The sequence below is a fragment of the Saccopteryx leptura genome, chromosome 1 (assembly GCF_036850995.1).
Source record: "Saccopteryx leptura isolate mSacLep1 chromosome 1, mSacLep1_pri_phased_curated, whole genome shotgun sequence".
Taxonomy (NCBI): Eukaryota; Metazoa; Chordata; class Mammalia; order Chiroptera; family Emballonuridae; genus Saccopteryx; species Saccopteryx leptura.
In genome coordinates this window covers 54,723,480-54,749,965 of record NC_089503.1, presented here as the reverse complement: position 1 = coordinate 54,749,965, position 26,486 = coordinate 54,723,480, and the positions used below count along the sequence as shown (strand labels likewise).

The 26,486-nt window shown below is 41.0% G+C and overlaps 1 protein-coding gene across 3 annotated transcripts; it reads left to right on the top strand.

Annotated features, from left to right (window-relative positions):
- Positions 1–555: 555 nt before the first annotated feature.
- On the top strand, positions 556–20,197 carry LOC136394141 (tripartite motif-containing protein 6-like). 3 transcript variants are annotated; one of them, XM_066366829.1, is made up of 8 exons: positions 556–629; positions 11,739–12,220; positions 12,886–12,981; positions 13,631–13,855; positions 16,490–16,512; positions 17,849–17,949; positions 18,232–18,258; positions 18,480–20,197. In XM_066366829.1, the coding sequence occupies exons 2-8, from the start codon at positions 11,789–11,791 to the stop codon at positions 19,040–19,042; spliced, it is 1,467 nt and encodes a 488-aa protein (XP_066222926.1). In that variant the 5' UTR covers positions 556–629; positions 11,739–11,788; the 3' UTR covers positions 19,043–20,197. The 3 variants fall into 3 exon arrangements, with proteins under 3 accessions (XP_066222926.1, XP_066222916.1, XP_066222935.1); XM_066366819.1 differs by having other exon boundaries at positions 13,625–13,855; XM_066366838.1 differs by lacking the exon at positions 556–629 and having other exon boundaries at positions 11,743–11,833; positions 12,100–12,220; positions 13,625–13,855.
- The last annotated feature ends 6,289 nt before the right edge of the window (positions 20,198–26,486 follow it).

Genomic DNA, 26,486 nt, shown 5'->3' with positions numbered 1-26,486 from the left:
CCACGTTTCCAGGCCAGGATAGGCTCATTACCTGTGTCCTTGGGGCAGAAAATTTGGTGTCCCTTTTCTTCTCAGAGTTGCTGTGCCATTGAAAACCTACAGTCCAGTCCTAGGCGTCATAAGCTTTGCATATTATAGAAGGATAGAAAAACACACAGTCTCAGTTCTATAGGCTAAATTAAATATAATTTTAAAATAGAAACTGCAATTTTAAATGGATAATTTTAATTATCATATCACTAAATATGCCATTATGATGCCAAGTGGTTATCTTGACTCACTCCTCTAACTTTAGATATTTTTATTCACTTATTTATATTAATATAGAGTACAGATGTATTATCCGTGTTCCTGAACACTGACATGATGTCAGAAAGTCTCTCTGGTCTTAGGTGTTCTCCAAGGCATCAGAGTTTGCAGTCATGTCAGGGAACACATCAAGGCCAATTGGGACGTTGGTGACCAGAGGCCCCAGTGCAGGACCCAAGGCCACGCTGAGCGAATCCGCCCTATCAGCAGGATGGATCTCCCCCGCCCCTCGCCCCGCCTCTTTCCCCCTGAGTCTTTCTGCTTGGTGGGGGTGGCAGCGGCTGCAAAACTTCGGCTCTGATCCAGGCTACGGATTCCAGGTTAGTAATCCAATCCATTTTCTTGGTCAGCCACTGCTGTGCCCACTTGTCCTGAGCGTTTGACCAGCATTCAGGTTGGGTTGGGGGTTCGTGAGTGGAGGAAGAGTAAGGGAGGACTGTGCATTTTGAGTTGACCCTAGTTTGGGAAAGGGGCCCAACAGAGACACCTTTAGAGCCAGGAGGAGTCTGTAAAGAGTAGTGATGCTGAAACCCTGGTTCTGGAAGTAAAGAATGTGGGGGAGGCAGCTCTGGAAGTTCTGGTGGGGAATGACGACAAACCGGACCGGGCGAGGACTCCGCGGCCAGCAGCCCCTCCCCCATCTCCTGCCTTTCTAGCCCAGGAAGTGAGCACCGTTCGTCTCCCAGCCTCGGGGCTAGACTGCTCCGGAGGGAGGCGGCGCTGCTGCGCTGGGCTCGGCCTGCGGGCTAGCGCGGACTACCTGCAGTCTCCGAAAGGGGCAGGGCCACCCTCTGGTTGTGTTAGGGAAAAAAAAACACCGAAAGAAGGAGCGCCCTCTGTTCCTCAGCATCTGTTGAAAACTCCTTGGTTTGTTCTGAAGAACCCTAACCACCTGGTACTGCTCATGTCTGGAGCTTCTCCTTGCCTCCGTGTGCCCATCACAGGGAGAGGCCTACCGGCTGCTCTGCGACCGGGCTACTCGTCACTTCCTAGCACAGGTGACAGAGCAGTGAAAGAGATGAGGTCCCATCCCTTAGGGAGATCGTGATATTGATAATTTTATACTTCTTTTCCATCCTCCCGACAAAGGAGCTTAGGGACTTGTAACCAATCATCAGTCAAGACAAAGAGGTGTGGTTAAGAGCATGGGTGAGGTGTTGCAGCCTGGATTTCTGACTGTATGCCCCCCTCCTGTTTTAGACCTTTATTTCTTCCATCAGTAAAATAGGCAGTAGTATTTAGGTCCCAGAGTTTTGATGACGATTGAGGCAGAGTATATATTTTAATAAATACTCAGGAGACTTCTAAATAGAATTACTATTACTGTTACTCCAATTATTATTATTGACAAACTCAATGCTTTAAAATAGAGTAGGGAATGAAGTATGGTAAAATGTACTATGATAAAGGAAAGTATGCCTACTGACATCTAAAATTAAAATACAACAGTTAAGAATTCCAAGTGGAATGTCACAAATGCAGAAAAAAAAGAAACATAAAAATTTTATAATTTATCCTAAAAAACAAACAAACAAAACCCCTCAGCTAATGGATTATCTAATACTGGGGGGAAGAAAACCTGTGCAGGACAGTATTTTAAGACTTTGCAATCAGTAAAAAGTTTTTGAAGTGTGTGGGGGTAGCAATACTTTTGAACTTTAAAGAAAATATTTGGAGCTGATTATGTTCCAATTCAAATGTATGTGGAGCGCCACTTGTTAGATAATCAACTCCAGATAATAGGTTAGAGTGGAATGTGATTCTACACAAAGATGAAAATATTGTTATTCCCTAAACACATGAAGTCCAATTTACTGTATAGACACAGTTAGCATCTGTTCAGATTTATTTTCACTAAATATCCTAGTTTAGGGACAGGCCTGTCCATCTTTTTTCTAATTTTCATTCTGAGTTGCCCCCCCCCCCCCCATTCTGGTCGAACCTTAATAGATCCTGCCTAGTCACTGACTATTATAAAAGCCATTTTGATATCAAATTGAAATCTATTCTAACAGATGGTTTAGATCTAAATATCAGTTTATTCTCTGCATTCTCACCTTTATCCCTCCACCACCCCTACCCCCACCCCTGCCCCTTTCTAGCTATTTTGCACCTTAAATTGCATCTACTTGGAAAAGAGACTAGCTTACCTCAGGTGCTACTTCTGAAGCCATGATATGCATAAGAATCACCTGAAGATCTTAAAATGCAAAGACTGAATTGGTCAGGGTGAGTGCCTAGAGATTCTGCATAAAGAGCTTCACTGGATTCCCTTGCTGCTGATTAGCAGACTACTTGACCTTATTCAGGCTTTTTGCTCCTGATATAACTGTTTCCACCTGTTTCCAACTGTCATGAATTTGGCCTCTTTCATTTGTTAATTTGATCCTCAGGGCTTCAGGACGTCAGGCTGTGGGTTCTGCTGTCCTCACACAGCCAGACTGACATCTCAGCCCAACCACAGTGCTCACAAGACCCTGGCCTCACTCAGTTCAGTCTGAGACTCAGTTGGCCTTCCATATCTCTTGTGGGCTGTGCTCATCTGCAGCTGGTGGTCAAGGGCCTGCTGGTATGTAGGCAAGGATTACTCAAACTCTTACGAAAGATATGTTAGTGAACAATCCTTCGCAATTTCTATTTTTCTCCACTGTCAACTTTATTATACCCCATTGACAAGAGACAGAGATACTTACATCATCTCTTTTCTTCAAGAATCCTTTGATTTGCCTGACCAGGCGGTGACGCAGTGGATAGAGCGTCAGACTGGGATGCGGAGGACCCAGGTTCGAGACCCTGAGGTTGCCAGTTTTAGCGCGGGCTCATCTGGTTTGAGCAAAGCTCACCAGCTCGGACCCAAGGTCGCTGGCTCGAGCAAGGGGTTACTCGGTCTGTAGCTCCATGGTCAAGGCACATATGAGAAAGCAATCAATGAACAACTAAAGTGCCACAATGAAAAACTGATGATTGATGCTTCTCATCTCTCTCCATTCCTGTATGTCTGTCCCTATCTATCCCTCTCTCTGACTCTCTATCTCTGTTAAAAAAAAAAAAAAAAAGAATCCTTTGACTTGACTATCCAAAATAGTGCATTAGATGATTAGATGGGAAAGAAATATAGAAATATAAAGGGGCCAAATATAAAATTTTAAATTTTCTAGTGGCCTCATTATTAAATAATAAGAGGAAAAAGGTAAAATTGATTTTAACATATTTAACTGAATGTACCAAAATATTATTAGGACCTGTAAAAATATTAATGAGATATTTTAGGGTTTTTTTTCCTTACTAAATCTTTGAAATCCAGTATGTATTCTATATATATTTACCTCTCATTTCCAAATAGCCACGTTTCAAGTGCTCCATAGCCATATATAGCTACCATATTCAACAACACAGTTCTAATTTATGCTTAGAAGCTCAGAAAGCCAAGCTTTCAATTTTTCTCATTGCATTTTTTCTTTTGTTTTTGTCAGCTCTAATGAGTTATAGTTTACATCTAGTAATTTATCAATTTTAAGTTACAATTCCATGAGTTTTGACATGTATAGTGTTGTGTAACTTACTGGACTACACCCGGTCTGGCGTTCAGGTCACTCATCACCGCAATAGCCGATAAGCAGAGACTGGGTCTGAGAGAATCACAAGCATCTTTAATCAAGATTGCCAGCAACTTGAGAAGACAGACGTCATATCTGAGCCCAAAGTCTGCCTTACACTCTCAGTTGCAAGAGCTGATTATATACTTTTTCAGGTGAAGTTAGTACTATGGGGGACATGCAGTTAGTCATAAAGTAAGATAGCTGATTCCCGACATTATAAGAGGCATCAAGCAAGATGGCCGGTTCCCAGGATTGTAATTTCTACATAGCGTTCTGATCTAATCACGGTCTTTATCGCTTCTTGGGCGCCAGTCATCTCCTCAAGGGTGGAAGCGTCCTACTTCAGTAGTTCAACTACATTCCTGGGTAGGGGGAGGGGCAGTGCTAAAGGAAATCTAGAAAACAGGTTATGTATGGTGCACTAGCAATCATATATAAACACCATATTTTTTACTCTATGAGACACACTGACCATGAGACACACCTAGGGTTTTAAGGAGGAAAATAAGAAAAAAAAATATTCTGAACCATGATGTGTTAAAATATTTAATAAAATACCATATTTTCGCTCCATAGGATGCACGGGCATTTTCCTCTCCACTTTTTGGGGGTAAAGTGCATCTTATGGAGCGAAAAATACGATGTGTGTGTGTGTGTGTGTGTGTGTGTGTGTGTGTGTGTATGTATGTTATTGATTGTATACTATACTGATACCCTATCATAATCACCAACATAATAATGATCTATAAAGGGCATTTCCATCATACCCAAAATTTTCTGTCTTTTCACAGTTCAGCCCCTTCTTATATCCCTGGGCCCTGGAGTCCACTAATTTGCTTTCAAATAGTATAGTTTTGTCTTTTCTAGATTTCATATGTATGGAATCATACGTTAACTTATTTTTTCTGTCTGGTTTTCTTCACTTAGGAAAATGCTTTTGAGATTTACCTTGTTGTATGTATCAGGAGTCCATATTATTGTTTTGTAATATGCCATCGTTTGGATATACCACAAGTTGTTTGTTTATTTACCAGTTAACAGTTTTATAGATTATTTCCAGTTTTTGGTGATTATTGCATTGCATTTATGTGGCCAAAACTCTCCCCTAAGAGATACCAAGTCCACTTTTTCCTGAAACAAGTGTATGTGTATTATGTGTATATATTTATGTTGGGAAGATGCAGTGGATTCAGTTAAAATCGTAGTATCACCAAAAATGTTTTTAAAATATTACTTTCTTAAGAGCAGTTTTATGTTCCCAGAAAAATTGAGGGGAAGATACAGAAATTTCCATAAACCTTCTGCCCCAATACATGCATGTTACCGGCCCCCACCAGAGAGGTACATTTGTTACCACTGATGCACTTACACTGACACATTATAATCTCCTAAAGTCCATAGTATATGTCGTGGTTTGGTGTATGTTCAATGGATTTTGACAAATGCGTAATGACATATATCTATCATTATAGTCTCATACAGCATAGTTTCAGTGCCCTACAAATCCTTCATGCTCTTCCTGTTCATGTCCCCACCCAAAACCCTGGCAACCACTAATCATTTTATTGTGTTCATAGTTTTCCCTTTTTCACAATATCATATAGTTGGAATCTTGCAGTATGTAGTACAGTGGTACCTTGAGACACGAATTTAATTCGTTCTATAACAGAGCTCGTTAGTCAGTCAACTCATATATCAAACTGGACTTGTGCGCCAACACGCCAACTAGTGGCAGCTCCCTGAATCACGACTCGTATCTCGGAATTTCGCTCAGATCTCGAACAAAAAATACGGACCGAGTTGCAGCTTGTATCTTTAAAAAATCGTATGTTGGTCTGTTTGTATCTCAAGGTACCACTGTATTTTCAGATTTACTTTTTCCCCTTAGTAATAGGCATTTAAGGTTCCTTCATGCCTTTTCATGGTGTCATAGCTTATTTCTTTTTAGTGCTGAATAATATTTTATTGTCTGGATAGATCACAGTTTATCCATTCACCAAGGGGGACATCATGGTTGCTTCCAAGTTTTGACAGTTATGAATAAAGCTGCTATAAATGTCTGTGTTCAGGTTTTTGTGTAGACATAACTTTTCTTCCCCTTTGGGTAAATACCAAGGAGCATAATGGCTTGATCATATGGAAAGAGTATGTTTATATTTGTAAGACATCTCAGAACTCTTTGAAAACGGCTGTACAATTTTGCAATGAATGAGTACCCCTGTTACACATCTTAATATTAGTACAGATAAAAAGTGAGAGTAAACTGTAGCATCTCTAGTGTGTAGTGGACAAGCTTCTAGATTTCTTACCTGACCCTAGTGCCGGGCACACAGAAACCACTGGGTCAGGTCTAGCTTTTTTGCATTGAGCTTAAATGTCATAAACCTTGTTGTGAATTGAGATAGTGAATATTTCTTCTAGGTCCAGAAGAAGTAAGAAGATACATAAGGGAGTAAGAAAGCAAATCATTTATTCTTAAAACAAATATTTAGGTAGACTTTGCTTTGTCCCTATCCCTAGTAATAACATTGAAGAGGCTCTTTTCCTGAATGTTAGATAGAGTTAAGAGTAATGAAAGATCAAAGAACAGGCACTGCTTAAGTAACATATATTGATAACTAGTTAACTGAGACAATTCTACACATTAACTCAGATAATTATCACAAATATGTGATAAGGGAGGAATTGATTTCAGCAATACACAAAAGAGTAAGCTACATCTTGGATCAGGAAACAACCCCAGGTTTCAAAGCTAGAGACCAATAAATTCAGGATTTGGACCTGATAGAATTATTGTAGGATTATATTATATAATGCCTGGAAGGAATTCAACCATTGCCTAAAATATAAAATGTGATCAGAAAATGGTATCTTATGATTTTCTGTTTTCTTTCCACTCCTCCTTTAAACAAATATTTTCACGCATACTTGTCTGTATGATTGTCTTTGTCTATGTTGTAAGGTTGGGTGGCAAGAGGAACCAATCTGAAGAGGTTTTAAAGTAAAAGGTTTATTAAGGCATCTGCCAGCCGATGGGCTGAGACCAGGAAGGCATCAGCCCTGAGCTGAGGGAGCGAGTGCTCCGCATAGGGTTTGGGGGCGGCTGCCACAGGCATCTATTGACACAGACGTCTGTTGCCATAGGGGTGGCACACCTTGTATTCTCAGATTAGCATATCCTGGTTTATGGCCTTGGTCACTGACAGGAGGATGCACAGGAGATGGGGGAGGGGCAGTTCCTTTGGCAGGACTATCTCCTTGGTAATTTAACAGGTATAATTAGTATAGGTCCACTGCTGGTCCATCTGGCATTCTTTCTGGGACAGCCAGAGTCCGGCCTCTTGAGGCACAGCAGGGGCCTGGCGCCTCTGGGAGCCACCTGTAAAAGAGACTCCTTCCTTATTCTGTCTGTGAGACAAGATAAAGATTTAAGATTTGTGATTGAGCCTCTTGCAAGACTTCTCTAATCCTCAAGCTCTTCCTAAATACCTGCTTCCAAGAACACCTCCCAGATTCTCCTTCAAAGTTAAACTTCTCCCTGAATTTCAAAGGGGGAGGGCCAGGAAGCCCTAAGAAAGAGGAGCAAGCAGATTAACTATTTCTTATCCCGTATATAGTTTCCTATTGATTACATCTAAAAGCTACTATTACTGAAGCCATGTTTCTAACTTTTGGGTTCCCCTATCCTTCTCCATTGTTAGTTTTAACTGCCGTATATCTGTAAGAATCTATCATCTGTCTTCAAAAATGGGTTTGGCCCCTGCTGGGAGTCCACATGGTATGCCCCCTTGTACATACTGTTTATTTCATTCATTGTTACCTCCCCAGGCCAGCTGTAGCACTAGGCTTGCTTCTTAGATCCTCTTTCTTGGCATGCCTGTGTCAAAGCTGCAACGGGAACGACTGAACCGGGAGTCACAAGCTAGCCTTCCCCTCAGTTTTTCTTTTCTCATTCTTTTCTTAACTGATACATAATTCAAATACCATAAAATTTACCCTGTAAAGGCAGTAATTTAATGCTTTTTTGGTATAGTCACAAAGCTGTCCAACCAGCACCACTAATTCCAGAATATTTTCATCAACCCAGAAGAAACCTAAACCCATTAATAGTCACTTCCCATTCCCTTCCCCACCAGCCCCCTGACAGCCACTAATCTACTTTCTGTGTCTATAAATTTGCATACTCTGAACAGTTTTGAAATTTTTTATTTATTCATTTTAGAGAGGAGAGAGAGAGGGAGAAACAGAAAGCATCAACTCCTATATGTTCCTTCACCGGACAAGCCCAGAGTTTTAAACCGCTGACCTCAGTGTTCCAGGTCGGCGCTTTATGCACTGTGCCCCCACAGGTCAGGCTGCCTACTCTGAACATTTAATATATGAATATATATGGAGTTATAGAATATGTGGACTTCTTTATCTGGTTTCATTTACTTAACATAATGTTACCAGGGGTCATCAATGTTGTAGCATGGATCAGTACTTTATTCCTCCCTTCCTCCCATTTTTATTCTTTTCTCCCATTAATGATTCCAAAATACTGTCCCCAAATGCTGTAAGACCTCTTTGTCCCAGCCACCTCACCTGTTTATCTCTTCCTCGGGTTTTTTCTTGCAGACTATTCTATGACTAAGAATGTGTGTGGCCTTGACCTCCCCATCTGTCTCCTCTGTCCCCCATACATGAGTCCCCTAAGACTCCTGTCAAAGTTTATGACAAGCTTTGGTGAAATTTCTTCCTCAAATGGCAATTTTCCTATTTCCACACTCCTAAAACACCAGGTCCGTGCCTGACTTTTACCTCCTTTACCACTTAACTGTCTAGTTCAAGTTATGAGGTGGAAGATGTAGCTTTGAACTAGGACTCTGGACATGTTAGGTTATGCCAACTCTACAACTCAAAAGATGTTTACTTTTTATGAAGTTACTTAATTTCTCTATCAAAGGGACAAAAATACTCTTATTTGGCTAAAAGAAAAGCAGGAAAATGTGATATCTAAATCAGGACTGGTTATAAAAGTATTGGTTGTAAAAATAATGACCTCATATTATTGTGCTCATTATTGCTTCTTTGGGGTTTTGGGAGAGGGATGAAAGGGCTCTGTATGGAACAGAGCTGTTAGAAAATACTAATGTCTTAAGAAGTACAAAAGGGTTGTTACAGAACAGTCATGGGGATGTAAAGTACAACATAGGGAATATAGTCAACACTCTAATAACTGTATGGTGTCAGAGGGGTGTGAAATATAATCTGGATGATCATGTTGTAAGTTATATATTATCTAACCACCAGGGTGTACACTCTCAAACTAATATAATATTGTATGTCAAGTATAATTGAAAAAGAAAAAAAGGAAAAAAAGTAGAAGTAGCTTCACAATAATTGATACCTTTGATCTTGCAGATTAGGTACTAGAGAGGAATGCCAGAGTGATGGCAAAGAGACTTGAAAAGGCTCATGAGAAAGGTCTACTCTATGAAGGGTGAGGGATGCTCTAGGTTTTCATTCATCAACATTTGAAGGCCTGGTGCCTGACCTGTGTTGGCACAGTGGGTAAAGCGTCAACTGGAAACACTGAGGTTGTTGATTCAAAGCCCTGGGCTTGCTTGGTCAAGGCACATATGGGAGTTGATGCTTCCTGCTCCTCCCCCCTTCTCTCTCTCTCTCTCTCTCTCTCTCTCTCTTTAATGAATAAATAAAAATCTTTAAAACAAAAATTCGAAGGCCTGTTTGTGGACACTGCTAGTTGAGAGGATATAGTAACAAACAAAAACAAGATCTCTGATCCCATGGATTTATAATCTGGTGGGAGGATTCAGACTATTACAGGTATGTATTAGGTGATGGTAAGAAGAAAAATCCAATGAGTAAGTTTATCGAGAGTGATTGTATGGGTGGCCAAGCCTTAGCTAGGCTCAACAGAGCAGACTCCTCTGGTCAGGAAACATGTCAGGAGAGAGTTGAATTGCCGGGGGGAGATCCAGAGGTCTCACAGGAATGACGGCATCGGCACGAAACGAGTGAAAGCGCCGAATGCTTTAGCATTAACTGCCAGGCATCTCCGCCAAAGGCTAGTCTAGCTTTATTTTTATACACACACTAAGTTACAATCACATGGAATACAGAATATACATTGATTAATAATTGTTTTTGTTTCACTATGGTTACATATTTCTAGGCAATGGTTAGTACATTTCTATAAGCTATAAATCAGGTGGTAAGTCTTTCTAAGTACATTTATACAATAACTTGAAAACAGCAGGAACGGTTTTTATGCAAGCTTCTAAAAGGTCAATATTAGCCCTGGCTGGTTGGCTCAGCGGTAGAGCGTCGGCCTAGCGTGCGGAGGACCCGGGTTTGATTCCCAGCCAGGGCACACAGGAGAAGCGCCCATTTGCTTCTCCACCCCTCCGCCACGCCTTCCTCTCTGTCTCTCTCTTCCCCTCCCGCAGCCAAGGCTCCATTGGAGCAAAGATGGCCCGGGCGCTGGGGATGGCTCCTTGGCCTCTGCCCCAGGCGCTAGAGTGGCTCTGGTCGCAACATGGCGACGCCCAGGATGGGCAGAGCATCGCCCCCTGGTGGGCAGAGCGTCGCCCCATGGTGGGCGTGCCGGGTGGATCCCGGTCGGGCGCATGCGGGAGTCTCTCTGACTGTCTCTCCCTGTTTCCAGCTTCAGAAAAATGCAAAAATAAAAATAAAAATAAAAGGTCAATATTGATTAATAACTACCTTACCTAATTGCCTATTGTCTAGTCAAATTTTATTTGTCTACTATATTCATATACTAGTTAAGTTCTAACTTTATTTTTCTCAGAGTGTTCCACCACCTGCAGGTCAGGTATGCAAGAGGAAAGGAAAGTTTTTCTATTCTATTATATGAAAAGGCTAGGGAGGTAAAGTAATGGATTAGGTGAAGGCTGAAAGGTGCTTCTGTGTATAGTTACTGTTTCCTACCTAGTCATAAGTCACAATCTATTTTTTCTAACATGATTTATAAGAGGGAATTTTCCCACAGACTTAGTCCCTTTCGGGAGATATCATAGCCAGCCTCCTCTGTGGGCCCAGGCAAGGGGGTTTATAGGCTTTTCTGTGAAATTCAACCCTCTGTCTCATTTGCAGAGAAATTACTGTGAATCTGCAGGGAAAGCATGGTGCTATTATCCCTGTGCCATAAATGATAGCACACACACCCAGAAAAGGGGGGATAAAAAAACAAATTAATTCAAAAAGTTAAAGGGGGAAGTATCATTGCGCCTCTTCTTTACTGTGACTGTGTCAACCAGCGGTTGTTGATCTTCTTTGCTGTGACTGTGTCAACCAGCGGTTGTTGATCTTCTTTGCTGTGACTGTGTCAACCAGCGGTTGTTGATCTTCTTTGCTGTGACTTTGTCAACCAGCAGCTGTTGATCAGCTTCCGACATTGAATGAAGTCACAGTCATGCAGGTATCAGGGTGAAGGGTCTTCCTTGCAGCAGTAACAGCAAGTGCAGAAATGCTGAGGCAGCAGTGTGTTTTGTACTCTTAACATTGTGGGGTGCTCTGGTGGTTTGAGAAACAGCCCAAAGACATGGTGACGCACACAGGTCATTCCTGCCCAGGGCCCCAGTGTGTCTGTCTGTCTAGTTGAAGTAAGAGAAAATAATAATCTTTGCTCTAATGAAGTTGCAAATTGATGTCTAACAGGCACTGAGGTAAAGAATGTATTTGGAGTTAGAACGAGAAGCCCTTGTTATACCAGGTGTCTGACTTCTTATTCCAGGACAGTCAGCATCCCTCTTTTTCTCCCTAATTTTCTTCCTCTGACCCATTTTTATTTACCCATCTACCCAGGATTCTGGAAGTACCTTAGAAGCCAGGCCCAAGCAGGCAGAACCAGGGGAATGGCTACAATGACTTCCTCAGTACTGGTGGACATACAAGATGAGGTGACCTGCCCCATCTGCCTGCAGCTCCTGACAGAACCCCTGAGCCTGGACTGTGGGCACAGCTTCTGCCAAACCTGCATCACAGAGAATAGTAAGGAGTCGCTGACCGGCCAAGGTGGAGAAGGCAACTGTCCTGTGTGCCAGGCCAGCTACCAGCTCAGGAATCTGCGGCCTAATCGGCACCTGGCCAACATAGCAGAGCGGCTCAGAGAGGTGGTGTTGGGCTCAGGGACGCAGCTGAAGGTGATTCTTTGTGCGCACCATAGAGAGAAACTCCAGCTGTTCTGTAAGGAGGATGGGAAGCTCATTTGCTGGCTTTGTGAGCGGTCTCAGGAGCACCATGGTCACCACACATTCCTCATGGAGGAGGTTGCCCAGGAGTACCAGGTGGGAGCCCACATGGAGGGAAAGCGGGGAGCAACAGAGTTCTTGGCAGGATATTTTAATTTCACGCTCCAATTTAATTGCTTTATAGTCCTCCCATTTAGCTAGACGACTGAATCTAGAAAATCTCCCCTGCCAGCCAAGATCAAAGACTTTCCCTCTTTCTCGCTGCTCAGGATCAGCTCTGCATGGCCTTTCAGGGGTCTCCAAACTTTTTACACAGGGGTCCAGTTCACTGTCCCTCAGACCATTGGAGGGCTGCCAAATACAGTGGTCCTCTCACTGACCACCAATGAAAGAGGTGCCCCTTCCAGAAGTGCAGTGGGGGCTGGATAAATGGCCTCAGGGGGGCGTATTGCGGCCTGCGGGCCGTAATTTGGGGACGCCTGGAGGGGTTTGGAGTTGGAGTGTGGGGGCATGCTGGCAATGAGTGTAAGAGACGTAAAGGATTTCATGGTTGGGTTCTTTCCCCAGAAGGAAAGAGAATTGACGAATTCCCACTGGTTTCTACCCCCTAAGTGTAAAAGACACTTTGGCTTTCCCAGTTTTTCAGTCCAAGGCTAGACAGGCTTCCGATGAGGTCAGCGTGCTCTGTCCCATTCATTGCATGTCTCGTCACTGAGACAGTTGAATGCTGGACCCTGCTTCACTCCGTGTGCTTCTTCCAGGAGAAGTTCCAGGAGTCTCTGAAGAGGCTGAGGCAAGAGCAGCAGGAGGCTGAGAAACTGAAATCTGTTATCATAGAGAAGAGGACATCCTGGAAGGTGATGTTCCTGAGAATAAGGGCGGGGCCTGGGAGCTGAGGACAAGGAGAGCTGGTCCTGTCTGTTTCCGATTTGGCTAGAAAAGCTTCCCTTTGCCCAGTCATTCACTGCCACCCTCCAAACAAGGCTGTTCTTGGTGTAGAGCAGGGAAGAGAAAAGGAGGAATTAGAAAATGAGCATATCAAAAGGGAATCCCTTGTTGTTGTTTTTTTTTATGCCAGTCACATAAGAGAGAAACCATGGCCATTAGCAGCTTCTTATTCCTGATGCTGGACTTTGTTTATACTGTTTCAAGCTCCAAAACTTGGAAAGACAGGTTAGGCACAGGCCAGTCATTCCTACCTCCGTGTTCAAAATTGGATGGGAAGGCTGAGGCAGAGGCACGAGAGGCAGGGAGACTGCTTGAAATCTAACCCTCACCCAGGAGTCCTCGATGAGGCCGCCCAGGGCTGATGTTTGGGAAGAGTGAAGGGGAGAATTGAAGGAAGAGCAGGTTTGGCAGGACTCTCTCCTTCCCTCCTCCTCCTCTACTAGTGAGACCTGGCCAGGAAAGCAGGGCTGAGCCTGACTCCCCACCCCTTAGACAAGAGACCCTCAGCTCCACAGACTAGTAGTAGTCTCTTTCTCTTCCATGTCCGTGAAGAATCAGATGGAACCTGAGAGACACAGGATCCAGACACAGTTTAGTCAGTTGAGAAGCATCCTGGACAAGGAGGAGAAGCGGCAACTGAAAAAGCTAGAGGAGGAAGAGAGGAAGGGGCTGAGTATGATAGAAGAGGCTGAGGATGAGCTGGTCCACCAGAGCCAGGCACTGAAGGAGCTTATCTCAGATCTGGAGCGCCGGTGTCAGGGGTCCACAATGGAGCTGCTGCAGGTAAGTCTAATGAAGGAGCCCCCAACCCAAGAGTCGGGGCAAAGAGACTTGAACTTTCCTACCCTTCTGACATGAGACTGGTATCCTGTTCGCGACAAGAACAAAATTTCTTTGACTCTGGAGTTCCTCTTCCCTATTCAACTCTGCAAAGGTCAAGGATAAAGCATAGGTAAATAACAGTACAAATGCTAAGGAGATGTCTAATTTTTATTTATTATACATAAAAGCTGGTCCCAAAGTTCACTTGATACTGTGGAGAAAATCTATTGTGTCCAGGGATGTTCTGTGGCAGCATTAATTAGTCTTGGCATCATTGTGACATTTTGGGCTAGAAAAGTTACCATCAGGGGCTGCCCTGTATGTGGTAGGATGTTTAGCAGCATCCTTGGCCTCTACCCACTAGATACCCCACTGTGATGACCAAAATGTTTTCTAGACATTGTCAAATGTCTCTTGAGGGAAACATCTCTTCCTCTCCCCAGAATCACTGGCCGTTAGGCTCCTCTTGTCGCTGATACTCTATTATGATTTGTTGTGTACATTTACCCAGCTTAGTCACAGGGAAACACATACCAAGCTCAAATACTCAGAGAGTCTTATGCAATCACCACGGCTTCTTTGCTTTTATACTCTTCTCTAGGGCGCAATCATATACTGTCATAACAGGAGTTTGAACTGGCCTTTTGAAACACAAATAAGACTGGGTTCTGGGGTGTTTGTAGTGGGTCCGGAAGTTGGAAAGTGTCAAATCTAGAAAGATTTTTTGGTGGAGCTTTAACTGAGGTTAAAATCTCAAGAGCTGGTTCTTACATAGAGTGAATAGTGAGTGTGATGTGGAAGTTGAGGCAGGAAGTAACTTGTAGCATTCTGGAGCCTTCGGGCCCTTCCTTATCTTCTGTTTGCCTTCTTGTTTGCCTCTTGCTCTCCCTTTGCTGGTGTGATCATCTTGAGCTCTAGTATTGGGGTCAAAGGGTATTACTTTTTACATATTGGAGTTTTTTTTATTAACTGCTTCTGGTTTCACATCTTCATTTTATTCTTCTTGCCCTTTTTATTATCTTTGATGTTGGATTATCCAAATATTTTCATCTTTCTCCCCCCACCCCAGTTCTAGCCCCTCCACAGACTCTTTAAACTGTAAACATTGCTCCATAAGTTCAAAGAGATCATCTGTTTCTATTGCTAGCTCAGGCATGTCTGGACTCGCACACTCATTAGTATGACTACCCAATGGACATTTAATTTGAGTGTTATCTCACAATTTTTCTAAAACTTGCCCATCACAGACACATTCTTCCTTCTCTTTTTCATGTGTGTGTGACACTATTGCCCTGTAAGTTATGATACACATATAAAAGCCTGTAGCTTACAAGTTTCCTTGAGAATAAGGCTGACATAGGAGGAATAGCTACCTAGTGACACCTGCTTGGAACATTTGAATTCCTAAGTCAACCATGCCTTAAAGTTGATGGAATCCTAGATATTTGATGTGAGTTGACATATCACCTCTATTGCTTTCCATATTTGAGCCAATTTCAGTTGTGGATTTTTGTTCTCTTAATTTACTGGTTTTAGAGAGAGAGAAACATCAATTTGTTATTCCACTCATTTATGCATTTATTGCTTGATTCTTGTATGTGCCCTGACTAGAGATCAAACCCGCAACCTTGGCTGCAACCTTGACATATCAGGACGATGCTTTAACTAACTGAGCTACCTGTACAGGACAAATCATGTTTCTGTTAAATGCAATAACAAATAGCTTCAGTAGTTATTCCTATGTTACATAAATCAAACTGTCATTCTTTTCCTTAGTCACTGAAGTATATAAAACAGAAGTTAAAGAGACTGAATAGGTCATGAGATAATTCTGTTCAAATGAGGGAGGTAGTGACAGTCATGACTTTGAAAAGCAGGTAGCTAGAAATTAAGGGTGTAAAATGGACTGGCTTGGTCTAAGATGAGACACCAGGGTGAATATAAGACAGTTTTTAGGACAATACCTAAATTTGGTGACTGTGGATACTGGTTTTATTGAAGATGGAAGATAATAGAGGAATCTTCATGTTTGCAGGAAAAGTAAGAATTTTCTTTTGAAAATCTTGAGTTGGGGCACCTGTGGCTCATTTGCTGGGGTATATAATAAGTAGAGTTGGGAATCAACATATGTGTTTTGGAATCAATAAAAGTAGATAAAGTCAGCAAAGACAGCATAGAGAGTTAGAGGAAGTGAGGTTTAAAAAGCAGCCACATTTAAGGCCCCTGTGTCCTCAGCAACCAGTATGTAAGCATTTCAAGGACAGAAATTATTTAATCATGGGAGATTCTTTGGGGCCAAGCATAATGTGGCAAATACAGATGATGTACATAATAACATTTACATACACACACACACATAATTATAAAAATAAAGGTACTAATGAATGAGTCATTATTTTCTAATATCTTTACATAGTATCTCAGGGACACTGTGCTCCTGAGTTTTTATCTCTACCTTGTGGCCTCCATATTGGGGCCATCATTATTCCCGTTATATCACAGGGCGGTGGGGATGGGATGAGAAACCTGGCTGAGGCTGTACTGGAAGGGCAGGGTCTATGACTCCTTGACTTAACCTGTCTCTTTCCTCCCTAGGATGTGAGTGATGTCACAGAAAGGTATGTGCAGGAGAACATGAAGTGGGTTCCTTTGGAGTGACAAAAGATTCCTGCACCCACCCATAGAGTTACCTTATGGTCAGTGGGAAAGGGAAAGAAATTACAAGGCAGGAAAGGTTTAGGACTATGGTGTCTTGAGTTACTCATGAGAATTTTTGGTTCCCCTTAAATAAAGGGTAAGGCGTGGTTTCTATGGTAGGAGAATTTGGGTAATGGGAGGTCACAAATTGGGGACAGCAGTGTCCTTAAGAATAAAGGGTTGCAGTATCACTGATTTTCCCAGTGCCCTGTGATAGAACTTCTTTTCTACAAATCTTTGTACCTGTTTTCTAGCCCTGATTTTATATGGCTACCTCAAAATACACAGGGCTTTTGAATACCCATGTATATTTAACAAAGGGAGTTTCTTATCTGCATTGTTTCCCAGTGTCTACAATGCAGCTTTTGGGACATTTGCTTTGAATTTCCCTTTCTCCCTTGACTTTGGAACAGTCCATGTCTTGGTACCTAGTTCTCACACTTCTGTTTTTCTCAATTCCAATAAAAACATAGACCTGAGGCCTTGAGAAGAGGGATTTTGGCCTTAGGTCAAAACATAATCTCCTCTCTATCCAATACTCTGGCATCTTATCCTCAAAGATGACATCTCAAGTTGCCCACATACCAGGTACCTAGCGCTCCTCACAGACTTATGAAATATGAAGCCTTGTCCCTTCTGAAGTCAACTCTCTCAGTTTGGAAGTGAGGACGTTCTTTCTCCAACTGGCATAATATTCCCAGAGACAGTGAATACTAAGATACTGTTCTGAAGGTCTTTCTCTTTAACCTCTGGGAGCCTCTAAGGCTTAAGGTCAAATGTTCTTCAGAAAGGATCCCTTCACCTTGATGCTCTCAAAGCCCCAGTAACAGGTTCCCAGTGTTCTACCTGTCAACACACATTTCTAGCCTTCATAATAGACCTACCTCTATGTTGACATTGACATTTAAAAACAAATTTTTAAGGTAGCAAAGAATTTCCCAGCCATTATTTTACTAAATTTTGTACAATCTCTTAAGATATCTAGAGAGAAGGGAAATTATTATGTCTTACAAAAACAACAACAAAACAAAAATGAGGCTTTGAGGGGTTAAGTCTTATGAAAGTTTACACGAACAGTGAGAAGATAGTTTCCCATTCAGGTCTTCTGTTTTCAGTGTCAGGGCTCTTGCGGAATGATGCTAATTTTCTTCAGGAAGGAATGTTGAAGTTCCCGCATGAGCCTGGGAAACGGAGGACAGCGGTGCTGGAGGAGCCCAAGGTCAGCCATGTAGGAGATTCATAATGTCTATTCTCTAGGAGTGAGTATTGGACTCTGAAGAAGCCACAAGATCTCCCCACCAAGCTGAAGAGTGTGTTTCGAGCCCCAGATCTGAAAAAGATGCTACGAGTGTTTAGAGGTGAGGCAATTGGGGAGACAGAATTTGGATGTGGGATTATTGTAGTAATGAGAAACAAATAGAATAAAAAGGGTGTAGTTGGTATTTAGGAATAGGACGAAGAGAGGGTATGAGAAACTGGAGCATAATGTGCGAAGAAGATGCAGTTCATGTTTAAGGGGAATTATGTGGCCAGCTCACATCCTCCCCGAATTCCCTGCCATACCCCTCAGTCAGGTAAGGGGAGAGACATCAGAGCTGGGGCTGTTGGTTCTATACATGATTGACTTTTTATCATTACAGAGCTGACAGATGTCCAAAGCTACTGGGGTAAGTGCAATCAAGGCCTCTTTGAGCTGCCATGTTCTGATCCTCTTTTACATGTTCCTCCCCAGACACCCCACACACTCTTAGGTGTAAGCTAGATACTTCCACCCAGCCCTCAACATGTAGTTCCAATTCCTCCTACACACTTCCTGTCTTTCCTCTCCTCTGTGTCATAAGACCCATGCACCCATCCTCATCTGCTGATGTTGTACCTTTCCCCACAGTGGACGTGACTCTGAATCCACTCACAGCTAATTTAAATCTTGTCCTGTCTAAAAACCGGAGACAGGTGAGATTTGTGGGTGCCACGCTGTCTGGGTCTCATCTGGAAGAGCACTATGACTGTGGTGTCCTGGGCTCTCAACACTTCTCCTCAGGAAAGCATTACTGGGAAGTAGATGTGGCCAAGAAGACTGACTGGATCCTGGGGGTGTGCAGCCATGCAGTGGGACCTCCATTCTCTTTCAACCAGTTTGCGAACAGTCGGAATGGTTACTCCAGATATCAACCTCAAAGTGGCTACTGGGTGATTGGGCTGCATCATAAACATGAATATAGAGCCTATGAGGACTCCTCCAGCTCCCTGCTCCTCTCCATGACGGTGCCCCCTCGTCGTGTGGGGGTTTTCTTAGACTATGAGGCCGGCACTGTCTCCTTTTTTAATGTGACAAACCATGGTTTTCCTATCTACACCTTCACTAAATATTACTTTCCTACTACTCTTTGTGCATATTTTAATCCTTGCAACTGTGCAGTCCCGATGACCCTGCGTCGCCCAAGCTCTTGAGCATGCTGCTGTCTCTACCCACTTCTGAGCAGCACCCTTTGAGGCTCATCTACACCTTAGTCTCCTTTCTTACCTCCCATTTTCTGCATTCTCTCACCATTTCCTTTGAGTGTTTACTGAGTGCTAGAATGCACCTGGTGGTGACAGTGAACATCCTTCACAAAGTAATTAACAGATCTTAAGATGGGTGGAGGGATAACTTTTAACCTTTTATTATTAATCATGGTGTTTGTTAGAAATTTTTTTTGTCCATGCATGGGATCAAATTTAGGAATTTCTCTTAATTTGTTATAAGTTTTTATACTGAACAGAAAATTGAATTTCAAAGTATATTTTCTGTAATTATTGAGATAATCATGTGTCACTTATATTGTTATTGGAGTACTTTGATTTGTTCCAGTTTTTAAATCTAATAGAAACTTCTGAAATAAGCTACTATTATTTTGATGAACAATACCAGAATTTTTTTTTCTAATGCATAGTTTCGGTTTTGCTTTTATCTCTGTTTATGAAAGAAATTGACCTGTAATTTTACATTCTTGTAACATCACAGGTTTTATGAAATACAATAAATGAGCAAAGAAATTGCTGTATTATCATATAAGTATATATAAAATTGATTGCTTAAACCTATTATAATGTTTATTTTAGTGGCTTTAAATTAAAATTAAAGAGATTCTAATTTCAGTTTTCACTATAACCTTTGTGAATCTTACAAATTTAAGGGTAGAAATTGAAAAACTAAGACTAAACAAAATCTTCCAAGTTCATTGACGTACAAAAAGGGGAATAGAGGAAAATTATCAATCTGGTAGATTCTTTTAGCAAGAAGATTATTTCTTTCAGTCTCTCCACATCGCCTTTTCTTTATGCTCAACATGAGCAGCAAGTGAGAGAGCAGCTATGACTTTGGTAGAGAGGTGCTATATGCATTTTGAGCCAACTGTAAAATTATGAGGTGGATGTGAGATTGAGAACAAATATCAAGGAATTGACTGGACCTGGTATCCAAAATGGTAGCCAAGGGCCACCAGTGGCTACTGAGCAATTCAAATGTGACTAGTCTGAATTGAGATATACTATATGTATAAATGCACACCATATTTTAAAGACTTGGTTCACAAAACAATGTAAAAGATCTTAATAATTTTTATATTTTACAGTACAATAATATGTTGGATATATTGGATTGAATAAAATATATATTTATGTCATCTATTTCACTTTTTTATATAGATATAGACAATTTAAAATTACAATATGTGTCTCACATTACACTTCTGTTGCACAACTTATCCTGTAAATGAGAGCTCTAGCATAAGGCAGTTATGTTTATCTCTACATGGACCCTCTACCTCTCCAAGGCATTTTTGTAGAAGATAGTAATGGCAGAAGAAGGAGGATCTGAACATATCTAGAAGTTTATCATTGGGAAGATTATAGGAAGAGATCATGGGCAGAGAAGAGACTCTGCATAGTCTGGTCACTGTCTGTAGCCCTCAGTCTGTTGGAGGAAATAATAGTTCATCCTCAGGGCTCATCTCTAGTGCCTGTGTTGAGATCAAGTGCAGGTCGCAGTAAAAGCCCATTACTGATTTGCTTCTTGGGTAGGATTTCATTTGGGAGGTCAAATTTGTGTGAGACCAGAGGCCAAATGCACATTCCTTATTCTGATGGACTTCAGTTGGAAGACCTATGAAAGGAGACAGAGCTGGCAAACCAGTGTTCATAAAGCTGGTGGAAGTTGGGGGGGTGAGAGATGATGGTAAGAGAATCTGTATGAGTAATTGCATCCTTCCCACATATTTTCCCATTTGGTAAGTTCAAGGTGAAAGGAGTTAGCCCAGCTGTTCTCTCTGTGGAGGCGTCCAGTGAATGACCTTACTTACTAGGGAATTCAAAGTGCTTGCTGGGATGCTGTAGATAAGATGTGGGGAGAATTATTAACTACATGGAATTAATTTGCAGCCCTGGCTTTCTCTTGGATCTGAGCAGAGTTCTACTGGCCTTGACATTTTTGATATAATATCGTATGCTAAACTGCTATGAAAAATAAATCCAAAAAAACCCAAAATGGGCCAAATGCTGAAAAAAAATCTTGTCTATATGAAAATCTAATGTGAGTGTAACCAGTGGGTGAGTGGCACTATTTCACATAGGATTCATAGGCCAAACTCTTTTCCATCTTGGGCTCTGCCATCCTCTAGAACAGTATTGCTATCCTATCAGAATAGCAGAAAAGTAAAGAAAGCTGAAGAGATAGTTTGCTTTCTAAATCCTTAGTTCATACATGGAATTTATCATTTCTGCCCATAACTTTCTGCTGCTGAGAAAGAATAGCCATGGGGCTCCACCTAACTACAGGAAAGATCATAAAAATGTCTAGCGATGTTCAACTGTGTACAATCAAATTTTAAGGGGAAAAAAAATTCAGATTTTAGTGGAAACCTATTGGCCAGTGGCCTGGAACCTTAAAGCAACTTCTCTTTCTGATTACAGAAGATCCAGAATCTCAGATTTCTTTCTGGCCTGTTTATTCTATCTGGTAGACTAAAGTTAATAAGTAAAAGACAGGAAGGGTAATGCTGTCACCAGAGTCTAAGGCAAGTGGTATACTTATCCTCACATTTCCCAATAAGTCTGCTTGCTAGAGCTGGCATTTACATCTGATTCTAATTTAATGGAAATTTATGGAGACTTTTAAGATCTTTATTGTGATTTAACTGGCATATGTAAAGTGCACATATTTCAAATTTACAATTTAATAAGTTTTAACTTGTGAAACATCATCTCTATGAAGACAATCAAGATACCTACTTTGCCCTGGCCAGATAGCTTGGTTGGTTGGAGAGCCATCTGGATGTGCAGAGGTGATGGGTTTAATCCTCAGTGAGGCCACATACAGGAGCAGATCAACGTTTCTCTCTCTCTCTTCCTCTCTCTCAAATCACTAAATAAAACAAATAAAAAAGATATCCATCCTCTTCAAATGTTTCCTCTTGTAGTTTCTTCTGTTCCTGTCCACCTCACTCCCAACCCCTAGTAACCATTGTTCTGCATTTTGTCATAGTTTGCATTTTCTAGAGTTTTATAGAAAAGGAATCATTAAGTATTATTGTCTGTTTTTTTTCATTCTCTAGATTATTGCCTATATCAAGAGCCCATTCCATTTTGACTGCCAAATAGTATTCCACTGTATCAATGGATCAATATAGCAATATAATTACACTGTATGCAACAAACCCATTTATCTGTTGATGCAAATTTGGGTGGTTTCCAGCTTTTGGCTCCTACAAATACGGCTGTTATGAACATTTCTTTTAAAAGTCTTTCAATAAACTTATGCTTTCATTTCTGGCCTAATCACCTAGCAGTAAAATAGTTGGGTATGTGGGTAAGGTTTTGAAACTGCCAAAAGTAATAATTTTTCTATTTTCTAAAGTAATAATGCCATCTTACTTCTGACTTCAGTTGCTCTACATCCTTGTCATGGCTTGGTTCAGTTTGTCTTTAAGCATTCTTATAGATGTGTAGTGAGGTATCTCATTGTGGTTTTAATTTGCATTTCTCTAACGTATTAAGATACTGAGCATCTTTGCCTGTGTGTGTGTGTGTGTGTGTGTGTGTGAGACACACACACACACACACACATCTGGATATCTTTGGCAAATGAATGGTCTCTTAAAATTGCTCATTTTTGTAATTGAGTTTTTATTTTTTTGTTACTGAGTCTTGAAAATTTTTATACATTATTGATATAAGTACCTCATTCTAAAACTGATTTGCAGATATCTTCTCCCAGGACGTGGCTTGCTTTTTCATCTTCTTAACAGTCTTTCAAAGAGCAGAAGTTCTTAATTTTTCTTTTTTATAGATTGTGCTTTTTTTTCTTTTTTTACTGATTTTGATTTGTTGTGTTTACATAGATTCTAGTGTCGCCCTGATAGATTGTGCTTTTGATGTTTTATCTAAGAACCCTTTTCTAAACAAAGGTCACAAGGAATTGTTTCCTAGTTTTTTTCTAGAAGTTTAGGTTTTACATAAAATCTATAACCCACTTTAAAATCTTTTTTTTTAAATAGTTCAAGGTATGGATCAAAATCCATCTCTTTGTATATAAATGCAATTGCTTCAGCACCATTTGTTGAAAAGAATATTCTTTCTCCATTGAACTGGTTTTATGTCTTTGTCATGTCTAAATTGTTCAATTGTGAGTCTAATTATGGGCTTTACTCTTTTTCATTCATTTACTTATTTATCCTGACATAAATATTATTTGTACTGATTACTGTAGCTTCATAACAAGCCCTAAAATACAAGGTGGTATAAGTTTTTAACTTGTTCTTGTTCAAATTTGTTTTGCCTACTCTAGGTCTTTTGTATCCACATGTAAATTAGAATCAGTTTATCAATTTCTAAACAATAGTCTGCTATGATTTTTATTGGGGTTGCAGTGACTCTACAGATTAATTTTGAGAATTGACATCAATGTTTAGTCTTCTGATCCATGAGCTGTGTATATTTTTTTATTTTTTGTTTTGTTTTTCTCTCAGCAATATATTAGTTTTTAAAATGTGGATATTGTACACTTTTTTCACATTTATGTTTCATATGTTGATGCTATCATAAATTATTCTTTTCAATTTCTAATTATTTATTGCAATTTTATAGAGACATTTGTCTGTGTACTGATATTGTATGCTAAACTAATTTATTAGGTTTTATTTCTTCTTTTCCAAGTGAGAGGAGAGGAGATAGAGAGACAGACTCCCTCATGTGTCCTGATGAAATCCACCTGGCAACCCTCATCTGGGGCTGTTGCTCTGCCCATTTGGGACCATACTCTCAGCTGAGCCAATTTTAGTGCCCGAGGCAGAGGCTCCACGGAGCCATCCTCAGTGCGTGGGGCAATGTGCTCAAACCAATCAAGCCATGGCTGTGGGAGGGGAAGAGAGAGAGAGAAGGGGGAAGGGCAAGGGTGGAGAGCAGATGAATGCTTCTTCTGTGTACTCTGACTGGGAATTGAACCCAGGACACCTACATACCGGAAAGTGCCAACTAGCCAGGGCTAATTTATTAGTTTTAATTGTTTTTAAAGCTTTCATAGAATTTTTTACAATAGATGATTATGTCACCTATGTCCACTGAGACTATCATATGTTTTTTTCTTTTATTGTTAATATTGTGTATTAGTTGATTTTTAAATTTTAAACCAGTGTGTATCCATGGGATAAACCCTACATGGTGATATGCATTATCTTCTATATATTGTTGGGTTTAATTGTTAAAGTTTTTTTTAAAAAACTACTTTTACATTTATGATCATGAGGAATAGTTTAGTGGGGTTTTTTTTCTTATAATGTCTTTGTCTGATTTTTATATCTAATGCTGTTCTTGTAAAATGAGTTGTTCAGTATTCTCTGCTTTTCAATTTAATGGAAGAGTGTGTAGAGATTTGGCTTTATTTCTTTTTTACTATTTGGCAGAATTCCCCAATCAAGCCATCTGGACTTGATGTTTTATTGTGGGAAGGCTTTTAACTATATATTTTTTTGTATTTTTCTGAAGTGAGAAGCAGGGAGGCAGAGAGACAGATTCCCACATGCACCCAACTGGGTCCCCCTGGAAAGCCCCCTAGAGGGCGATGCTCTGCCACTCTGGGGCATTGCTCCATTGCAACTGGAGCCATTTTAGTGCCTGAGGTGGAAGCCATGGAGCCATCCTCAGTGCTTGGGCCAACTTTGCTCCAGTGGAGCCTTGGCTGTGGAAGGGGAAGAGAGAGATTGAGAGAAAGGAGAGGGGGAAGGGTGGAGAAGCAGTAGGGTATGTCTCCTGTGTGCCCTACCAGGAATTCAACCCAGGACTTCCACATGCTGGGCAGACGCTCTACCACTGAGCTAGCCAGCCAGGATGCTTTTTACTATTAGATTTCAGGCTCTTAGGTTATCTATTCTTCTTGAGTTCATTTTGGTAACTTGTACCTTTTAAGGAATTTTTTTATTTTATTCAAGTCAGGTATCAGCAAACATTTTCTGTAGAGGACCAGATAGTAAATATTATAGACTTTGTGGGTCATATAGTTTCTGTTGCAACTACTCAGCTCTGCTATTGTTTTGTAAAAGCAGTCATAAACAAAAAGTAGACACATGAGTGTGAATTTGTGTGAATAAAATTTGATTTAAAGAAAGTGGTAAGTCAGATTTGGCATGCATGGCATAGTTTGCCAAACCCTCATCTAAGTTGTATAATTTACTAGTATAAACTAATTTGTAATATTTATTATTTTAGTTTCTGAGAATTTGAACTATCACTGTAACAGACAATAAGTATATTACTGATATTAGTCTGACTAGCTATAAAATAGATTTAATAGTGGGCTCATCTAGTTTGAGCAAAGCTCACAAGCTTGGACCCAAGGTCCTGGCTTGAGCAAGGGGTTACTTGGTCTGCTGAAGGCCCACGGTCAAGGCACATAAGAGAAAGCAATCAATGAACAACTAAGGTGTCGCAAAGAAAAACTGATTTTTGATGCTTCTCATTTCTCTTTGTTCCTGTCTGTCTGTCCTTATCTATCCCTCTCTCTGACTTTCTCTGTGTCTGTAAAAAAAAAAAAAAAGACAGAGCATGGAAAATGAACCCTCCAGTCCACCTCTCCTCTGAAAATTAATTATTTTTTGAAGAACAATGCCTCTAGTTTGTAAGTTACTTAGTAGTGTCAGTTCCAGTTACAAGGCCAAGGGGACCAGGGAAACCCATCCAGCCATGAAAATAAGAAGAAAACCCTGAGAAAAACCACTGTCTACTCTCCCCTTGGTAGTTCTTCCCCTCCCAAATTCCCCTTATCCCCTGTTTAAGAGGGATATCCTATGTGGTCAAGGCATGCAAGCTGTTAGAGTTTTTGCCTGACCTATGGTGGTGCAGTGGATAGAACATGAACCTGGAATGCTGAGGTTACCGGTTCAAAACTCTGGGCTTGCCCTGGTCAAGGCACATTCAACAAGCAAACAATGAACAACTAAAGTGAAGCAACTATACTCACTCCTCCCACCCCTCTCTGTGAAATCAATCAATAAAATAAAATAAAATAAAATAAAATAAAAAAGTTGAGTTTTTCAGGACAGGAATCCTTCCACCTAAAGTGGCCCACACTTGAATAAACTTCTTTCCTTTTTACCAGCACCTGTATCATAAATATTGGCTTTTCATGTTGCAGCAAGCTGCCAAACCTGAGCCTCTCTTTGATATTGGTAACTAGGTGTGTAAGGCAGGGGGCTGCAGCTGAGCAGATTCACATTGGATTGCGGTCAGACAGTAAAGGAGTTGTGGAGCCAGAAAATGGTGGGCCATTCCATTTATTGGAGTTTCACAGTGGCAGACAAGCAAGCACCCAGGGAAACTGCTTCTCTCTCTCTGGTCTGATGAGCAAACAGGCTGGGGGCAGGGG